This window comes from Silene latifolia, chromosome 8 (assembly GCF_048544455.1).
Source record: "Silene latifolia isolate original U9 population chromosome 8, ASM4854445v1, whole genome shotgun sequence".
NCBI lineage: Eukaryota > Viridiplantae > Streptophyta > Magnoliopsida > Caryophyllales > Caryophyllaceae > Silene > Silene latifolia.
The window spans coordinates 107499599-107516995 of record NC_133533.1 but is presented as its reverse complement, the minus strand read 5'-3'; the positions used below and the strand labels follow the sequence as shown (position 1 = coordinate 107516995).

At 41.0% G+C, this 17397-nt stretch overlaps 1 protein-coding gene across 1 annotated transcript; it reads left to right on the top strand.

Annotated features, from left to right (window-relative positions):
• Positions 1 to 11: 11 nt before the first annotated feature.
• Positions 12 to 1430, top strand: LOC141595685 (protein FAR1-RELATED SEQUENCE 9-like). The gene is made up of 2 exons (XM_074415650.1): positions 12 to 1019; positions 1395 to 1430. The coding sequence occupies exons 1-2, from the start codon at positions 12 to 14 to the stop codon at positions 1428 to 1430; spliced, it is 1044 nt and encodes a 347-aa protein (XP_074271751.1).
• The last annotated feature ends 15967 nt before the right edge of the window (positions 1431 to 17397 follow it).

Here is a 17397-nt window from a genome sequence, read left to right as displayed (position 1 = left end):
GGTTGTCAACCATGTTTAGAAAAAGGAGAAAATGGATCCTAGCTTATTTTCGTGATGTTCCTATGGGTTGTCTATTACGAACAACTCAACGTTCTGAGAGCCAGAATAATTTTTTCAAGCGTTTTGAAAATGCACATGGTACACTTGTTGAATTCTTGATGCGGTTTCAAATCGCCATTGATGTACAACGCCATACTCAAAAACAACTTGATAGAGACGATGATTGTACTCTTCCACAATTAACAACTTCTCTTAAGTTGGAAGCTCATGCTTCCAAGGTTTATACAAATTCTGCTTTCGCAGATTTTCAAGTAGAAGCTTCTGCTTCTATTTGTTCCCTTAGTGTTGGTGGCTTCACACCACCTGCAAACGGTATAGATTTAATTGGTATTGCTGATGCCATAATGCAGAAGACCTACGAAGTTGTCTACAATTCTCTAACCAATGATGCTGATTGTTCTTGCAAGTTGTTCAACAGGAAGGGTATTATTTGTAGACACATTATCTGGGTTTACTCTGAAAAACAAGTACACACTTTGCCCGATAAATACATTCTTATGCGGTGGACCAAGAATGCACACAAGATCCCTCTTTATGGTCCACATGGTGAGTTAATTGAGGATTTTGATGCCACTGATTTAAGAAAGATGGAAATGTGCAAGTTATGGTCAGAGTTCTACGCGACCATCAGTGTGCTCAAGAATGTGTCTACGAAGGACATCACTGATCTTGTTGACACACTTAAACAATTTAGGGTGAAACTCAATCCGCAATCAGAGTCAATGACCAAAGAGCAGGAGTTGGAGATGCTTCTTGGGTGCAGTTCCTCAACTAATGTGAGGATTCTACCACCTCGTCAGGCAAAGAACAAGGGTAGCGGGAAGAGAATGATCTCCAAAAAGCAACAATGCATAGCTAAAGCGAAGAAGCCTAAAAGGCTTTGCCGTAATTGCAAACAAATGGCTCACCATGATAAACGTAACTGTCCTAATGCTTTTGTACCTGATGCTGACAATAAGGTATGTTCACCATGAAAATTCTATGAAACTTTTTATATATGCTGTATGGTGACGAGTCAGAAACAATATCACATGTTATTTTAAATAATATCACATCTTATACGAAACAGTATCACTATTTGACGATAACAGAATGTGATATTGTTTGAGGATAACAAAATGTGTCAACGCATCTGTATCAACTTTCTTTCTATTTTCCTGGTAATTTTAGAAATAATATCACACTTTATACTACACAGTATCACTATTATAGGATAACAGAATATGATATTGTTTGTAATTGTTCCGAGATAGAAACAATATCACACTTCATTTGAAATAATATCACTCCTTATATAAAATAATATCACTGTTTCACCTTTTTGTATTTTTCAGGGCAGTTCAGATGAGGATGATGTTGATGATCGTTGATCGGTTGAAGGAGTTTTTGTTGATGGCGCTCATTAATTATAGCAGCAACAAATAGACGACATACTTTATGACTATTATATTAATATACACCACAACCTTCATTAAAGTATAGATTATACTTTATTTTTATATAGAAAATACTCGTACTCGGAGAATATTTGATTATTTTATTTGTCTCAGTTGTCTTGTTTTTGTATTTTGTGATACTGAGAAACAATATCACACCTTATATTTATATATTTCACATCTTACTCTAAACAGTATCACTACATCAGAACTACTATATATGCCTTTTGCTTTAAGATTTTCAAATCTTGTGTTTTGTGTGTTGTCAAAATACAGCAGTTCGAGTTTATATTTAAACAATATCACAAACATCAAATCAAAATATGGCAGTTTATTATATGCTTCTGCAATTTTCTAACACAATATCAACCTGTGTACACAACAATATCACAACATTCTAAAAACAATATCAACGTGAAATTTAAAAATCCATATCCATAGTGATATTTTAAAGTAACCAGTGTGGTATTGTTTAGTAATCTGTGATATTGTTTAGTAATCTGTGTGATATTGTTTAGTAATCTGTGTGATATTGTTTATCAAACTGTGTGAAACTGAGAAACAATATCAACCCGTGTACACAACCATATCACAACATTCTAAAAACAATATCAACGCGAGATTTAAAAATCCATATCCATAGTGATGTTTTTAAGTAACCAGTGTGGTATTGTTTAGCAAACTGTGTGATATTGAGAAGAAATATCACAACAATTATTACACAATATCACACCAAACGTGAAATAATATCACACTTTAGCAAGAGTTATATGAGATCCAAAATAGCGATCACTACTTTACCATTATAAAAAGTACCATTAAATTTCTTCTTGTACTAACATTACATACCATTTAGTTTAATTACAACTTTGTTCTAACAAATATAGTAGTCCTAATTCCTTCCTCTACCTCTACCGCGGTTCTTAGGATTTGCAACGGTCTTAATCCTACCACGTTTGTATGTTATTGCGGGCTCGTTGCTACGATCTTCACCATCTTTTCCGGAATCAGCTCCTCTGTAAAGCAAATCAATACTAACAGTCAGTTATTATTTCTGGACACCTTTGTAATAATTACTTTCTACCTTTTTGTATATAAAATTGTAAATGCTTTGGTTTTTACCTTTTCCTAGGAGATTGCCGAAGAATTGGCAATTCTGTGTTAATAATCGGTTTCTTAGTACAATCCTCCTTTGCTGTTTCCGGAACATCTTCTTTATTTGTCTCCTCCACAACAACATTAGCGTTCTCTTTTGTTTGACCTTCTGCCATTAGTACTTCTTCTTTCTGCTTCCCTTTCACCTTTTCGTTGTTCTTCCTCGTTTGCTTCAATATCTTCCAGATTTCGTCCTTCCCATCTGAAAATTCTTTTACTTTTTCGATCAAAGGTGTTCTGTTCTCATTTATGTCAGCTAAAAGCAATGCTGCTGCCATTTCTAGCCAGTAGTATCGCTTATACACTTTTTGGTTCAGGTCGGCTTCAAACATTACACCCTCATATCGAATCATGTGCATCATTAAGAAGTTTCCAGACTCAGTATTGTTCATCTCTGTCTTTTGCCAAGGGAAGTTGATGTTGACAACATCAAACGTTATTATATCATCTGCTCTTTCCACGTTCTTCTTTGCTAAGTAGTCACTCATGTGCTCCGCCTACAATATTAAGCTTAACAATTAGTGATAATCTTACAAACATTAAAATTCATTATTTCAATGTTGATATACGAAAATAATTTAAAGAACTATCAATTAATCATACCACCAAATCTGCAACTTTGTGTATTTGTGTTTGCTCCCAGTCGGCGTACTCTGTGTTGTCCAGCACTTCTACTGTTTCGCTTTTGAAATTTATACAAATACAGAAATAATGTTCTTTCCATACCATTGGAATAAAAACCAGATCTGCTTCTAGGTTACAGGGAACTGTGTTTCTTCTAATGAATTCGTCCCATTCTTCGAACATCTTTTCTTTAATCAATTCCCTGTCTCCAGCTCCTTCGGTTTTTATTTCCTGTTTTGAATATATATGTTAAAAGTTGATGATGATGACATAGTGGGATAATGCCTCTAGAGAGTAGTGGAACTGTGTCGGGAGAACGAGGGTGTCGACCTTCGGTTTCTTGTTGTTTGGTTTGGGGGAGGATGAGTCGAACTTCGGGGACGAAGTTCTTTTTAAGGGGGGAAGACTGTAATACCCGCCCTTTTAGGGACCTGTTGACCAGTGTTGACCGACCTTTGGGGGTAGGTGATGGTCTTTAGGAATGCGTGCCAGAGATGCCCAGTGTCTTATTAGAGTATGAGGATGAGTGGTACTCGATAGAGTAGAGGCTACTCGATCGAGTAGCTTGGGTACTCAATTGAGTAGGGGCCACTCGATCGAGTAAGTTAGTTACTCGATCGAGTAGCGTCTATACAGCGAGGGTTTATAATCGTGTTTTGTTAAAACCGCAAGTCATTTCCGCCTCCTTCCTTCAGACCTAGATGCCGCCTCCCTCCTTCCCCTTCACCAAATACCTTTCATGGGAGCCTTTGAGGATGCTAGTGCCTTGAGAATGATTTGCTTGAGTCGGGTAGCGGTCTTAACGCCGTTGTGAGATGCGTAGGTATGTCATCATCATTGTCTTTGTCTTTGTCGTTCCTTGTAGGGTTGTAGTGGTAGTAATAGAATTGTATGCTATTTGTATAGGGGTTGCTTGCTTGGTCGATGTCTTGTGGTTGATCGAGGAATTGCTGCGGTTGGCTAAATGTAATACTACGGTTTTATGAGTCTATCGGTACTCTATCGAGTGGGCCTTGCTCTGTCGAGTAGGGGTGTTTTGCGATTTAAAACAGTTTCTGACCTGTTGGGTACTCGATCGAGTAGCCTCGGTACTCGATCGAGTAGGCGGCACTCAATCGAGTACGTCAGTTACTCGATCGAGTAGCCCGGTTTGTGGGTAATGTTTTGTCGGGTTTTGTTAATAATGCTAATTAATATATAAAAACTTCCGTCACTTTCATAATACACTTTTACAAACCTAATTACTTTCAAAAGAGATTTCAACCTACGTACTTCGCACTCATTGCATTATTGACAAATACCGGAGCTTGGAAGGTCGAAATTCATCTTTCTTTACATCTTTGTGATCCTTGCGTCGAGGGTAAGATCTATGTACCGAATTTGTTATATTTAATTAAGTCTTGTTAAACCCTAATTTTGGGAATTAGGGGATTTGTGTTAGTTTTGTGTGGTTTGTGATATATGTGATGTTATGTTAGGAGGAGGATTCGTATAGGAGGATTTTTGATTACAGCTGTTGAGATCGTCTGACTGTATTGCATTCCAGGTAGGGTTTCCCTACTCAGTATTAGTCCCATAATGTGTTGGTGGTTATTTGTGATTGCTGATTGTTATCATACGAGTATTGTGACGGTTGTTGGTTTTAATTGCTGATTAGTAGTTGTGATTGATTCTATCTGTCTGTGTTCTTCGGGGTGCATCCCTGGCTGAGTGGAGTCACTTGCGGGAGTGGCTTCACGCCCATTATTCGCCTTCTGTGGAACCCGCCACATAAGAGATGTGCACATTAATGGATTTGGGTTTATCGCTCGACGGAGATGAGCGGGGCTTAGGTGGGAATGGCTGCGGTCCCCATCGGCGGCGAGGAGTAACTGTTGCGATGGGTACTCAGCGGGGCTACACACTTTAGTGTGTAGTCAGTATTGTGGAGTTGGTGATGGAGTTCGGAGTACATCTGTGACGATTGAGTTGTGTTGTTTGTTGTTTTGTTGAGTTATATAAATTGTGTGATTAGTACTGACCCCGTTTATTGTTTTAAAAGCTGTGGTGATCCATTCAGGGATGGTGAGCAGTTGTTGAGCAGGTATGAGTCGAGATACATGGGCTAGCTGGGATGTGTCACCTTCAGATGATAGAGTCTTCATTTGTAGCATTAGTAGTTTGTCAGACATTTTCAGTTAGTTGTTTGGACAGTTGTTTTGAGAACATGTAACCCGTATTTTGGGCATTTGGTTTTGGATTGTATTCTTTCACTAAACTTATACTATTTAAATGTTGTTTCGTTATTGTCTTATGATTATCATTGCCTCGGGGAACCGAGATGGTAACAGCTTTATACCTGAGTGGTTCTGGTAAGGCACTTGGAGTATGGGGGTGTTACAAAATGGTATCAGAGCGACGATCCTGAAACTTGTAACTAATGAATATAATGAATATAGGGAGTCAATTAAAATGAACCCGGGGTAAAGGTTGTAGGAGCTAATGCAAAGGCTTAAGAGACGTCCTAAAGTCGCGAACTCGCCCTACAATTTTGAACCGGTCACATGGGGGGTATGTGTCAAGGTCGTATGTGGTGTTTGTCAGCTTATGTGAACGTAACGATGTATGTTATGAATTGTTGGATGTTGGGAGTAGAAGATTGAAATTGTGATTGAAAATTTGGTGGGGTGTGTACATATGTTAGTTTGAATAAAGAAGCATGATGGTTGTTTATTATGTGGCATTTGATAACCTGAAATAGTTTGTTTTGTTGATTGTATGAGGAATTGTGTAGAATTGCATGCTTAGTCATATTATAATGTTGAGTTCATAAAGTTGCATAGTACGTTGGGTTATGAGAGATAACATGCGGGTAGTATATACGAGTCAGCATGACTCGATCGAGTAGGGGGTACTCGATCGAGTAGGTGAGGTACTCGATCGAGTGGGTCTGAATCGATCGAGTCGGCATTTTGACGTTTTTATAACCAGAATCGTGTTTTGGGTACTCGATCGAGTACATAGGGCACTCGATCGAGTAGGGGGTCACTCGATCGAGTGGCTATGCTACTCGGTCGAGTATGTTAGAGATCAGAAGGTCTGTTTTGGGTCTGAGGTCGGGGCACTCGATCGAGTATGGTGGGCACTCGATCGAGTAGCCGCTACTCGATCGAGTAGGTTTAGGCACTCGATCGAGTGGGTTTTGAGCAGGGTGTTTTCGTGTTTTGGGTTATGGTATGTATGTTTATATCTACCTTTTCTTATATAGTTTCAAGATGCCGCCAAAGAAAACCGCTTTGTATGCGAGAGCTGAGAGCATGAACATCGACGACATAGTTAAGATATTGGAGCATCAGGATGCTCTTACGGAGGCCCTAAAGAGAGTGGGGAAGGATACGGAGGTTGATCACTCTAAGATCAATCTTTATATAGCGAGGTTCAACCCGAAAGAGTACAAGGGGACGGGAAGCCAATTCTTCTTGGTAATTGGCATCATGAGATGGAGAACATTCTCGACCTGGTACATTGTCCTGATGAGATGCAAGTAGAACAAGTTGCGTTCTACTTGAGGGAGGCGGCCGGTGAGTGGTGGGATAAGGTGAAAGCGAGTGCTAGAGAGATGTATACGAAGCAGGGCCTACCTGCTATACCTTGGGAAGAGTTTCGGAGGGCTATGCGGAGAGAGTTTGTACCTGAGCATGTGAGGAGTAAGCTGAGGGAAGAGTTTGATAGGTTTAGGATGACATCTGATATGTCAGTTGCTGAGTACTACAAGGAGTTTAATGAGAAGTCTAGATATGCTGAGGACATGGGGTTGAGTGAGGAGAACCTAGCGCTGAGATTTGAGAGGGGGTTGACACCCAGGATCATGGACAAGTTACCCATGGGAGTCCTTACTGATGTTAAGGAAGCTTATGAGAGGGTTGGGAGAGCTGAGAGGTTGGTGGAGATAGCCCGGGAGAGAAGTAGTGAGAAAAGAAAGGCTGAGAGTGAAGGTGGTGGCCAATCTAATTACAAGAAAGGCAACCACAGTCAGGCAAGAGCGTTTTCTTCTGGTTTAGGGTTTAGTGCTGGGGCTTCCTTTGGGCGTGGCCGTGGAAGCGGTGGTGGTAGTTGGGGGATGACCTGCTTTGGCTGTGGCGGTGTAGGCCACAAGAGACATGAGTGCACGAGTGTACCTGGAGCTTTTCAGAGAACGGCTCAGGGGAGCTATTCTCAGGGGCCGGCACAGAGTTATGCGAGTAACAGACCGACTGGGTCATGGTATAACCGGGGAGGTCAGAGCAACCAGGGTGGAGGTAACCGCAATGGCGGTAATTCTTATCAGAAACCAGTTACGAACAACAACAACAATCAGGGGTCGGGTGCTCAGCCGACCACATCAGCCAGTACTGTCCAGGGAGATGGACAGAAGACCAGTGGAAAGCTGTTTATAATGGATAAGAAAGCAGCTGAGGACGACGCACATGTTATCACTGGTACTTTTCTTGTTAACGGTATTCATACCTTTTTTTTGTTTGATTCGGGGGCGTCTCAGTCATTTGTTTCTTCGAGTCATGTTAAACGGTTGGGTTTGAGGGTATATGAGTCTGTAAGTGAGAAAGTTTTAATACCTTCCGGTGAGTCTGTATCATGTGGGAGGTTGTACAGAGATGTATCTATGATAGTTGGGCAAGTTGATCTACCTGTAGACTTGCTAGAGTTTCCTTTAGACGGTTTTGAGATGATAGTCGGGATGGATTGGTTGGGAAAGTATAAAGCTAAGATAGACTGTCATCAAAATAAAGTGTCCTTGAGAGGTCCTAAGGGTGTTAGTGTGTCTTATCGTGGGTTTGTGGTCAAACCCAAAGTTAAGTTGATTGCAGCTGTGACCTTGAAGTCCTATCTGAGGAAGGGATGCCCTTTGATCTTGTGCCATGTGAGAGATGACCGGATAGAGAGTCCGACAGTTGATCAGATACCAGTGGTGGGTGAGTTTGCAGATGTCTTTCCAGAGGAGATTCCAGGGTTGCCACCGAAGAGGGAGATAGATTTCACGGTTGAGTTGAAACCGGGGACGGGGCCAATCTCTAAGGCACCATACCGGATGAGTCCTAAAGAGATAGAGGAGCTTAGGAAACAGTTAGATGATCTGATAGAGAAGGGATACATTAGACCTAGTGTATCACCGTGGGGAGCACCAGTTCTTTTTGTGAAAAAGAAAGATGGGAGTTTGAGGTTGTGCATAGACTACAGGGAGCTAAACCGAGTGACGGTGAAGAACTGTAGACACCTCGTTTCTGCACCTCCCGCAAACCACCCGGTGATGATTGGGCCGCATGTTTGGTACGCGGAACGATTTGTGACAGTTCGTAAGTTTATCGTCAAGTGATCGCTCAAATATTAATGTCTACCTCTTAGTTGTCATCTACGTGCCGATGCGGTTGTTTTGACAGTAATTAGAGTACATTTGGAGTCCGGGTCAAAAACCGTCTTCATTTTATAAAACCATCAAATCCCGAGTCAAAGCAATGTGCTTGTCTACCTAAGGTTAGGATGTCGTAAAATGTTGAGATTATATCTCATTTTGAGTCTCATGTCACTTCATTAGGCTAAACTAAAAGTTTACAGTACAAAATGTGCATTTAGTTAAATTGACAACCCGAGCTTTAGGCCCGTTTTACGAGGTTATAACGACTTTTTTGGGTCGGGCCTATTTCACAGAAAGTTCTAGATCTCTTCCTTAGCTTTCCAACGCCACCGAAATCACCTTATCCGAGTCTTGTAGAGAAAGTTATGCCTAAAATACGACAGGCTGTCAAACGCGCTTTCTTGCGCAGGAGGAACCCGCTGAGGAAAGGACGCAGCAGGTGTTGCGCCTCTTCCCAGGGACGCAGCTCTGCTGCGCCTTTTCCTCAAGGTTTTCTTTTTGTCCAAGTTTCCGCGTTTAACCTAAGTCGGTTATTTCCGGATCTTTCTCTCCTTTCCTAAACCCTAATTCCGTGATTAATATAAATAGGAGCCTTCGCTCCTCATATTTCTCACGCGAGTGTCCACCCTTTTCTTCTCCCTTTGCATTCTAGACTTTGTTCTTACTTTTGGCGTCTACGTGCTTGAACTTTCGACCACGTAAGCTCGGATCCTTCTGAGTACCAGCCTCCCCGTTTGCATGACCGACCAATTTGACCAACTACACTCAATCAACTTAATTAATTAATCGTTTTCCTCTTACGAGGGCACTTTCTTTGCATTCGCGTCGAGCATCACTAATTGATATCTTAGTCCTTCTCGTTTCGTCAACATGTAAGTCTGAGGGTGTAAATCTCTCCTTTTATTATTATTATTTTACCTTTTGTATAATCATATTGTAAGGTTTACGTCGAAAATACCATTAAAACCGATTTCTAAAACCATGCTTTAAAACCTCTTTTTACGGATTTTCAGTAGATAACCGTCGAAAAGGACGCAAAGAATCGCTGCGCCTCTTCAAGGAGCGATTCTTCTGCGCCTCTTCGTGAGGCCGCCGCATTCCGCTTCCTTTCTTCTTCGTTAGATCTCTCGTTATTCGCCAAGTTTCTTTTTTTTGTTTTTCGTTTATTTGTTAATTCTTCATTATGATAGTCTAATAATTCACATGTATATTTATTATTCATCATTAGCATATGTTTTAATCATCACAAATCCGACTTAAATCCCAAATAATCCAATATTTGCGGGTTTTCGTCATTAAATTCAATTCCGGGTTGTAGAGATTCAATTCATCCATATTGAGTTTCTGGAATTCGTCTTTGATATAGTTTTCATCTGTTATTTCACATGTTCATCATATATTCGTCATTAATCCATCGTATCTAACTTAATTAATTCAATTAATTTGTTTAACTCATTAATATTTTTCACTTCTGTCATTATTCCGTCTTAGATTAATTCGTTCAAATCCGTCTTATTCATGTTTTATTGATTTTATGACCCATTCATATGTTAAATAACATGCTAATCACTTTCATCCGAGTAAATATCATTAATTAATCATTTAAATCACCAATTAACATTAACGGCTTGCAATTACGGCTTCACGGCGGGCAGAGCCGAGGCCAAGAGAACGACGCGTCGCTGTCGCCTATTCAAAGGACGCAGCTCTGCTGCGCCTGTTCCTGGCTGAGTTCTGTCCCTGAACTCCGTTTCTGCCTTGACCTAGTTTAATTAGTCTACGTTTAATTAACTATTATCCGTAATATCACGCTAATTCATGTTCGTTAATTTATTTGATCCTGTCTTTTATTCTTTTTCTCAAATTATCCGTTTTAAAGGTATTTTCGACATAAATCGCCTAATCCAATGTAATTAATGTAATTTTCATTATTGTAATTTATAATTATTGTATTTCTTTTATCGCTTGTATGTTTTCACATGTAAATGAGCATTAAATCCAACTTCGACCCAATTGTTTGTTAATTACGTGTCAACCGACTTAGTATTAATTCTCACATGCTAGGATTAAAACTTGGATGTTGCATTGCATGCATATAGCCGACGATATATCAAGTACGAATAACTTCCCTAATCATTAGTAGAGGCCGCTATCGAGGCGGGCGGGATTAGGTGTTCGATCAAAAGAGCTTCCTAATACGTACCCTCACCCCTTACTCCAGATATCTGTGAACACCCGTGTTCATTGGCATCCACGAGAGTCATTCTAGACATAGAATGCTAAGGGTAACGATTGCTTAGTGTTCATGTCTTTACTTTGTGTCTTGACATGACACGAGGTATTCGAACGGTTCCAATTTCCCATAAAAATTGGTGGCGACTCCATACAAAATGCAAACGCTTGTTTTCCAAGTGCCCCCATGGCCCCCGCTGTCCACAGTTTGGCGACTCCGCTGGGGATAATACACTTACGTGTAGCAAGGGTGAAACTTGAACAAGGTTAGGGAATAGTTTGTACAAGACAATTGTCGGTTTTCATAACTCGGTCTTCCTAGATCGTTTTATTCGGCCTTCCTAGGCCCAATCCAACCCATTCGACCAATCGTCCCGTCTAAACGGTCCTAATTCTTATTTGGGCCTAAGGATGGATAGCGATTGACGTCATCCATACCATGATGCTTACTCTTGTTTGTATCAAGGGCCTTCACTACTTGAGGAAATGGACTAGGAATCGGCCTTACTCTTGTTTGGTACGAGCCTCTCCACAGACTTCGGGTTTGATGGTTCGGTATGGCAACCCACCCTTTAAACCAAAACCCTTTTAAATGCACTCAGCATCCCGTTATAATGCTTGTATAAATGTTTATACCTTACGTGATCACCACTTCTAAACAAAACCATGACGATTTTGCAAAAATCAAAACCTTAGCTTCTTTTAATGAAAATTTCGAAAAAAAATATAGGCCATTGATTAGCGCAAAACCCAGTCAAAACTCTGTCCATTTGTTGAGTCAAACTTCGGGCCGCAAACCCATTTCAAAATCCGTGTAAAAAAAAAAAAAAGTCCAAAAAAAAAAAAAAAAAAAAAAAAAAAAAACAACAAAAAAAACAAAAACATGTTTTAATCAAAAGATTTTCAAATCATGTAAATATGTAAATTCAATTGGGCTAAGTTAGAGTCAAAGTTCAAACGGACTGTGTCCTAGTCCGAACTCCGTCGAGTCATGAACCCGTCTTCCATTACATTTTGGGTCTTTTCAAATTCAAGTCAAGTCCTAAGGCGTCACGCCGTCATTTTGGACCCCCTATCCCAATTCAATTAGGAGCTAAACATTTCTACACCTCGACTCACAAACTCGAGGCTAACACATCGAGTCATTCCAAAATCGGTCTCTTGAATTCTCCTAATGACACGTTCGGGACACACATACCCGAACCTCGAGTCAAGTCTGTTTTAAACACACGAATTAGAATTAACACGTGTCATCAATTCCGTCAATAAAGTCAACCACATAAATGTCACTCTGTCAAAGTCAACACTCGAGTCTAAGGTCAAGGTCAAACACCGTGAGTCCAAACACGAGAAGTCGCTCACGACATTTCACGAATTCACAAGTCAAGTCTAGATTTGTCATCTTGTCCCTTCCTTTGTTTGTTTCCTTAGTATGTGTGACCCCATCGAGTTGTAATGCGTGTCATTTCTGTCGAGTAGGAATCCAGCAAGTTCTGTCAATCAGCAAAGTCACGAAGTAGATCAAGCCACACTCACCGTGTCTCTCCAAGACGTTTATGCCATGGTCCTAGGAGTTCAAGCTACAGTGGAAAATTTGAGCATTCGAGTCCTCACCCTCGAGAATAGAATGGTGGAAAAGAACACACCACCTAGAGAAACCTCTTATCTAGGTCGTCCAAAGCTTACCTCTTGCAATAACCATCGTCCTAGAAAGCCGAAAACAGCTGAAAGGAAACCTGGGGGGCATCAAAGGGTGCTTACCAATTTAGGCATGTCTTATGCCGATGCTTTGAAGAGACTTTCTGCCCAAGGCAAGCTACATCCAATAGGGCCAACTCCGGATCCACCTTTAGAGAAACAGGTGAACCTCTGGAGGGGCAACAAATACTGCTTATATCACCAAGGTAGAGGCCATGATATTGAAGAGTGTTTTCTCTTGAAACACACCATCCAAGATATGATCGAAGAAGGCAAGCTTCCTAAGCCACCTTCTGTCGAGCGATCCAAGAAAATCGACCTCTTAGGTCTAATATCATTAAACATGACGAAGAATCATCTCTAGATTGTTCTCATCTCCTCGCTCCACATGGTAGTAAAGAAATAAATGTCCTCGAAGACGAAGATATCCAAAATGGAATGCTCATGCTTTCCATGGCCTTCGACAATAAATTCTCCAAAATAGAAGGAGCCATTGATAATCTAAACTTCCGACTTTCCAACATGGAGAAACAGTTTGCTGAAATGGGTAAGAAGCTTGATGCCCAACCTCTCAAAATGAAAAGTGTCCAGACAAACCCTCAACTTGACAGTCCTAAGGAGAAAGCAAAAAATGGACAATCTATTCCTAGTTCTTCTCATCCAAGAATCAAAATCAACAAAGGCAACCTCATGGAGCCTTCGGGGTCATTTACAAAGGCTTCCGAAAATAAGGGCACACCTCCTAGGAAATTTACCAACATTGGTATTAGATACGCCGATGCCTTTCAGAGACTCATGGAACAACGAATGTTGAAGCCTATAGGACCTACACCCGAACCAGAAAGGAAATCCAAGTTCTGGGACGAGAACTTATACTGCAAATACCATAGAGGCAAAGGGCATGATACAGAGAAATGTTACAAATTAAAAAACGTCATTCAGTATATGATCGAAAGCGGGAAGTTGTCCCTCTCAACCTTTAACCCACAAGGTAGCTTAGGCGATCCTCATGGATATACAACTTATCAGGAAACTTTTCTTGACTATTACCCTTTCAATGTTCCCAATAATGAGGACGGGGTGCTCAAATGGGTGAATGCTCAAAGTCAAATGCCGAAGCCAGTTGCTGGAAGATTAAATGTTCAAGCGTGGGCCGATGATTACGAGTCTGGATCTAAGATCACGTCAAAGTCCGAGTCCGAGTCCGAGTCTTAGGCTTTCTATCCCATATTTGTTCTATTATCTTTCTTTGTTCTCCATTTCCATTTCTAGTGACAACCTGGGGGCTGTCCCACGAGTCACATGTCTTCTCGAGTCTATGTTAAATACATTTATTATCCATTTCAATAAAAGCACACTTTTCAATCCACATATTCTATCATATCTCTTCCTCTACCCTTTTCCTATGACAACAAGAATTGGTTTGAGACATTTTTTAAAACGACAACAACAACACATGACAGTCAATGTGAGTGCACTTATATGATGTTCCATTCCAAGTTGTAGGGGACCCAAAACTCCATGTTCTTTTCTTACCTATTCCATGTCTGGCAATAGAAACCACAATATAACCCTAGTCTAGGACGAGCATATCTCAAGAGATTCTAGGACGAATCCAGACCATCTCCCTTATTAACGACCCATGACGGAAGGCAAGCCCATTCCTCACAATAAACAACCCGTGTTACTAAAAAACCAACCCATTTCACACCAAAGGTGCTAGTCTGACCGAAATCCATGTTATGCAAGCAAATTCAAGACGATATGAGCCACGATCAAAGACAAGGCTCAATCAAGAGAAACTTAGGTCAATATCCAAGGCCACAATTATGCCCGTAATCCAAGACAAAAGAGTCAAAAGAACAAGGCTCAATCAAGCAAGTCAAGTCAATATCCAAAGTCAACGTTATCCTTCAAAACCTGATCAAAATCTGAGCAGAAATCCAAGATATACCCTAGACCAAGAATCCAAATTTGAATCAAGAACAAGCCTGGAATCAAATGCTATACAGAATACTCCTGAAGTCTATATAGAATCAAGACATCAATAAAGATGGTCAGCTAGCACCCTCACTTAGCCTTTCACACATCACACCCTAAGTCCTTCTCGAGATCGTTATAGGGAGATGGTTAGGAATTTTGAGAATCCTCTCAAGCTCGTCAAGTATACCCATTCCTTTAGGACCAAGACATGGAAACTTGATCCTACGTCATTTTAACCCACCTTTATGTACTCAGGCTACATCAAGCCAAGAGACTCCAATTCCAAGCCATATTACAGGCCATACCCCCATAAAGCCTTAACTCCACAAAATCAAGCTCCAGAGATCTTGCTCATCAAAGCCTCTAATTTCCGAGCTCCACATTCCAAATATCCAATCCAGTTTCACCTTGACCCATACACGGAGTCTTCAAATACTTTGCTACCTAGGACGGGACGAACCCATATCATCCTTAGGGTCCACTAAGTGTGCTCACATGACAAGGAAGTTTTTTACAAACTTGATTATACCTCTTTGGTCTATGATCAGAGGGAGTTATCTCAAATCAGTTCTTCGAGTCACCAAAGGAATATTACCCTTGTGACCCCTGAACTTTAAGGTCCAAACAACATAGCTTAGGCACACACTTGAACTACGAGCATGGTTTGATTTCACCTCTTCAGGTGGATACGTAGGCAGTCCTTTCTTACACAAGAAGGATACAACCACAACACCCAAACAAAATTAACCAAACCTTAGAACTACGAACTGGTTTGATTTCACTTCACGTGAATACGTAGTCAGTCCTCAAGGACACAACCATCCCCACTCTCAACTTTCAACCTCTATTTCAACCTTCCAACCTCAATTAACATCCCTTCCACAAACAACACCTCTATACTGGGGGCTCTTTATTATCGCCCAGTCTCTTTTTACCAAAGTCCAGAGTCATCTTCTCATCCTGGGGGCTTCTCTTCCAAGATGCCACCCTTCCTTTATTCCTCTAAGTCTAGCTAGTGCTCGGTCAGGACAATGACAAAGGTCTTAGATCAATTCTCCAAGTCATCGTGTCTCAGAGGAGTCTCTTTTACAGCGAACGATGTCAAAAGATGTCTTGTTAGACAGCTGATCCATGGCTCATGCCTTGCCTTTATATGCCTTCATCATTCTTGCAATTCTTATACTTTTGGAACCGATACGCATTGTCACCCACACTTGGCTAGGGGTTGCGCATACTTAAACAAAGTCTGTCAAAGTCATCCCCGTGTCGCGTCAAATCTAAGTTAGTGTCGCGTCAGTCATACCTAAGTCTGCATTTCGCATCGCGTCCTAGTAGGTCTATGTCATGTCAAGTCCTATGTCTAAAGCCCATTGAATATGCATAACGCATTACAAACGACAAATTTCTTTGAACAAGTTTTAAACACTTTTAAAAAAGAAACAACTTTTGCAAAGCCTATGTGTTTCCTCATTCGAGGTCCATGTGATAATTGCTTACGTGCATATATTAGATTGCATTCTTGTATGGCTACTAACCATGCAGGTAAGTATCAGAAGCAGTACTTTATCAAGACCTCGCTTGCCACAACGAGCGAGTATTTCCCGACAGGTGTTTCGACACGCCTTCATTATATTTCCCCAAGCGAGAGTAAGCGGATAGACAATCTCTCTCAAGACATGGAAATAAATTCCCGATTAGGTTCCCCAACGAGAGTTCACGACCGACAATCACTTCCTCTCGAGACATGGAGATCAACATCAACCCCAAGACTTATCGAAGTTTGTTTGAAGACGACCCAAGCAGATTTCTCCCAGCAGTTCCCGCCTGTGTCCTTCTACTCACAATATTTTTTTTGTTTCCTCATAGAGTTCGGCAAAGGTGTCGTTCTCCGAAAGTTCCCAAACCAAAGCCTCCTTTCTTAGGTTCGTAAACCCAAAGTTAGGATTCTTACCCCTAGATTCTTAGATCCTAAAATGGCTTCCTTTAGGTTCATAAGCCTTTAAGCTCCCATACCCAACGTCCTTAGGTTCATAAACCCATAAATCCTTTTGGAGTTCCCATGCCTCAGAAAGCTTAAACGCACGCGTTTAAAACAAGAATTAGTAACCCAGTAGTTCCTAAACTTAACCCTAGGATCCCCATTCCTCTTAGGTTTATAAGCCTTTAAGTTCCCATACCAGCCTTTCCTTTTAGGTTCGTACACCCAGGTTCATACGCCTAGCTCTTTAGGTTCCCAAACTCCCTAGAGTTCATACACTTCTACCTTTTAGGATCATATTCCTTTAGGATCACCTTTTTCCTTTTAGGATCACATTCCTTTAGCATCATCTTTTCCCTTTAGGATCATATTCCTTTAGGATCACCTTTTCCCTTTAGGATCATAATCCTTTAGGATAATATTCTTTTAGGATCACCCTTCCTTAGAGTTCCTATACTCAAACCTTGGTTACCCCTTAGGTTGAACTTATATTTGACCTCCTTCCCGTCGATGCTTTCCTTTAGGGCCCCGTACCCTAGCACCAAACCTTATATATCTTTTAGGTCTTACCCTTAGCTCCTACGCACCCCCGAAAGCATCTCGAGAAAGAAGTCTCAGGTATGGTCTCTTCTTATGGCTGGCGAGCTTCCTTACGTAGTCAAATGGACTTTAAACGACCCTCCCCGATAGTCGACAGACTCTAAAATGTTCCCGACGACAGGTCCTTGGTTCAGACCCCTTGAGCCGCCTCACGTCGCCATAGTCGTCAGGTTGTAATCTTCGATTGACCTGATGGCTATACTTTGACTTTCGTCTTGTCCAAGCCTCAGTCAAAGTGGGGG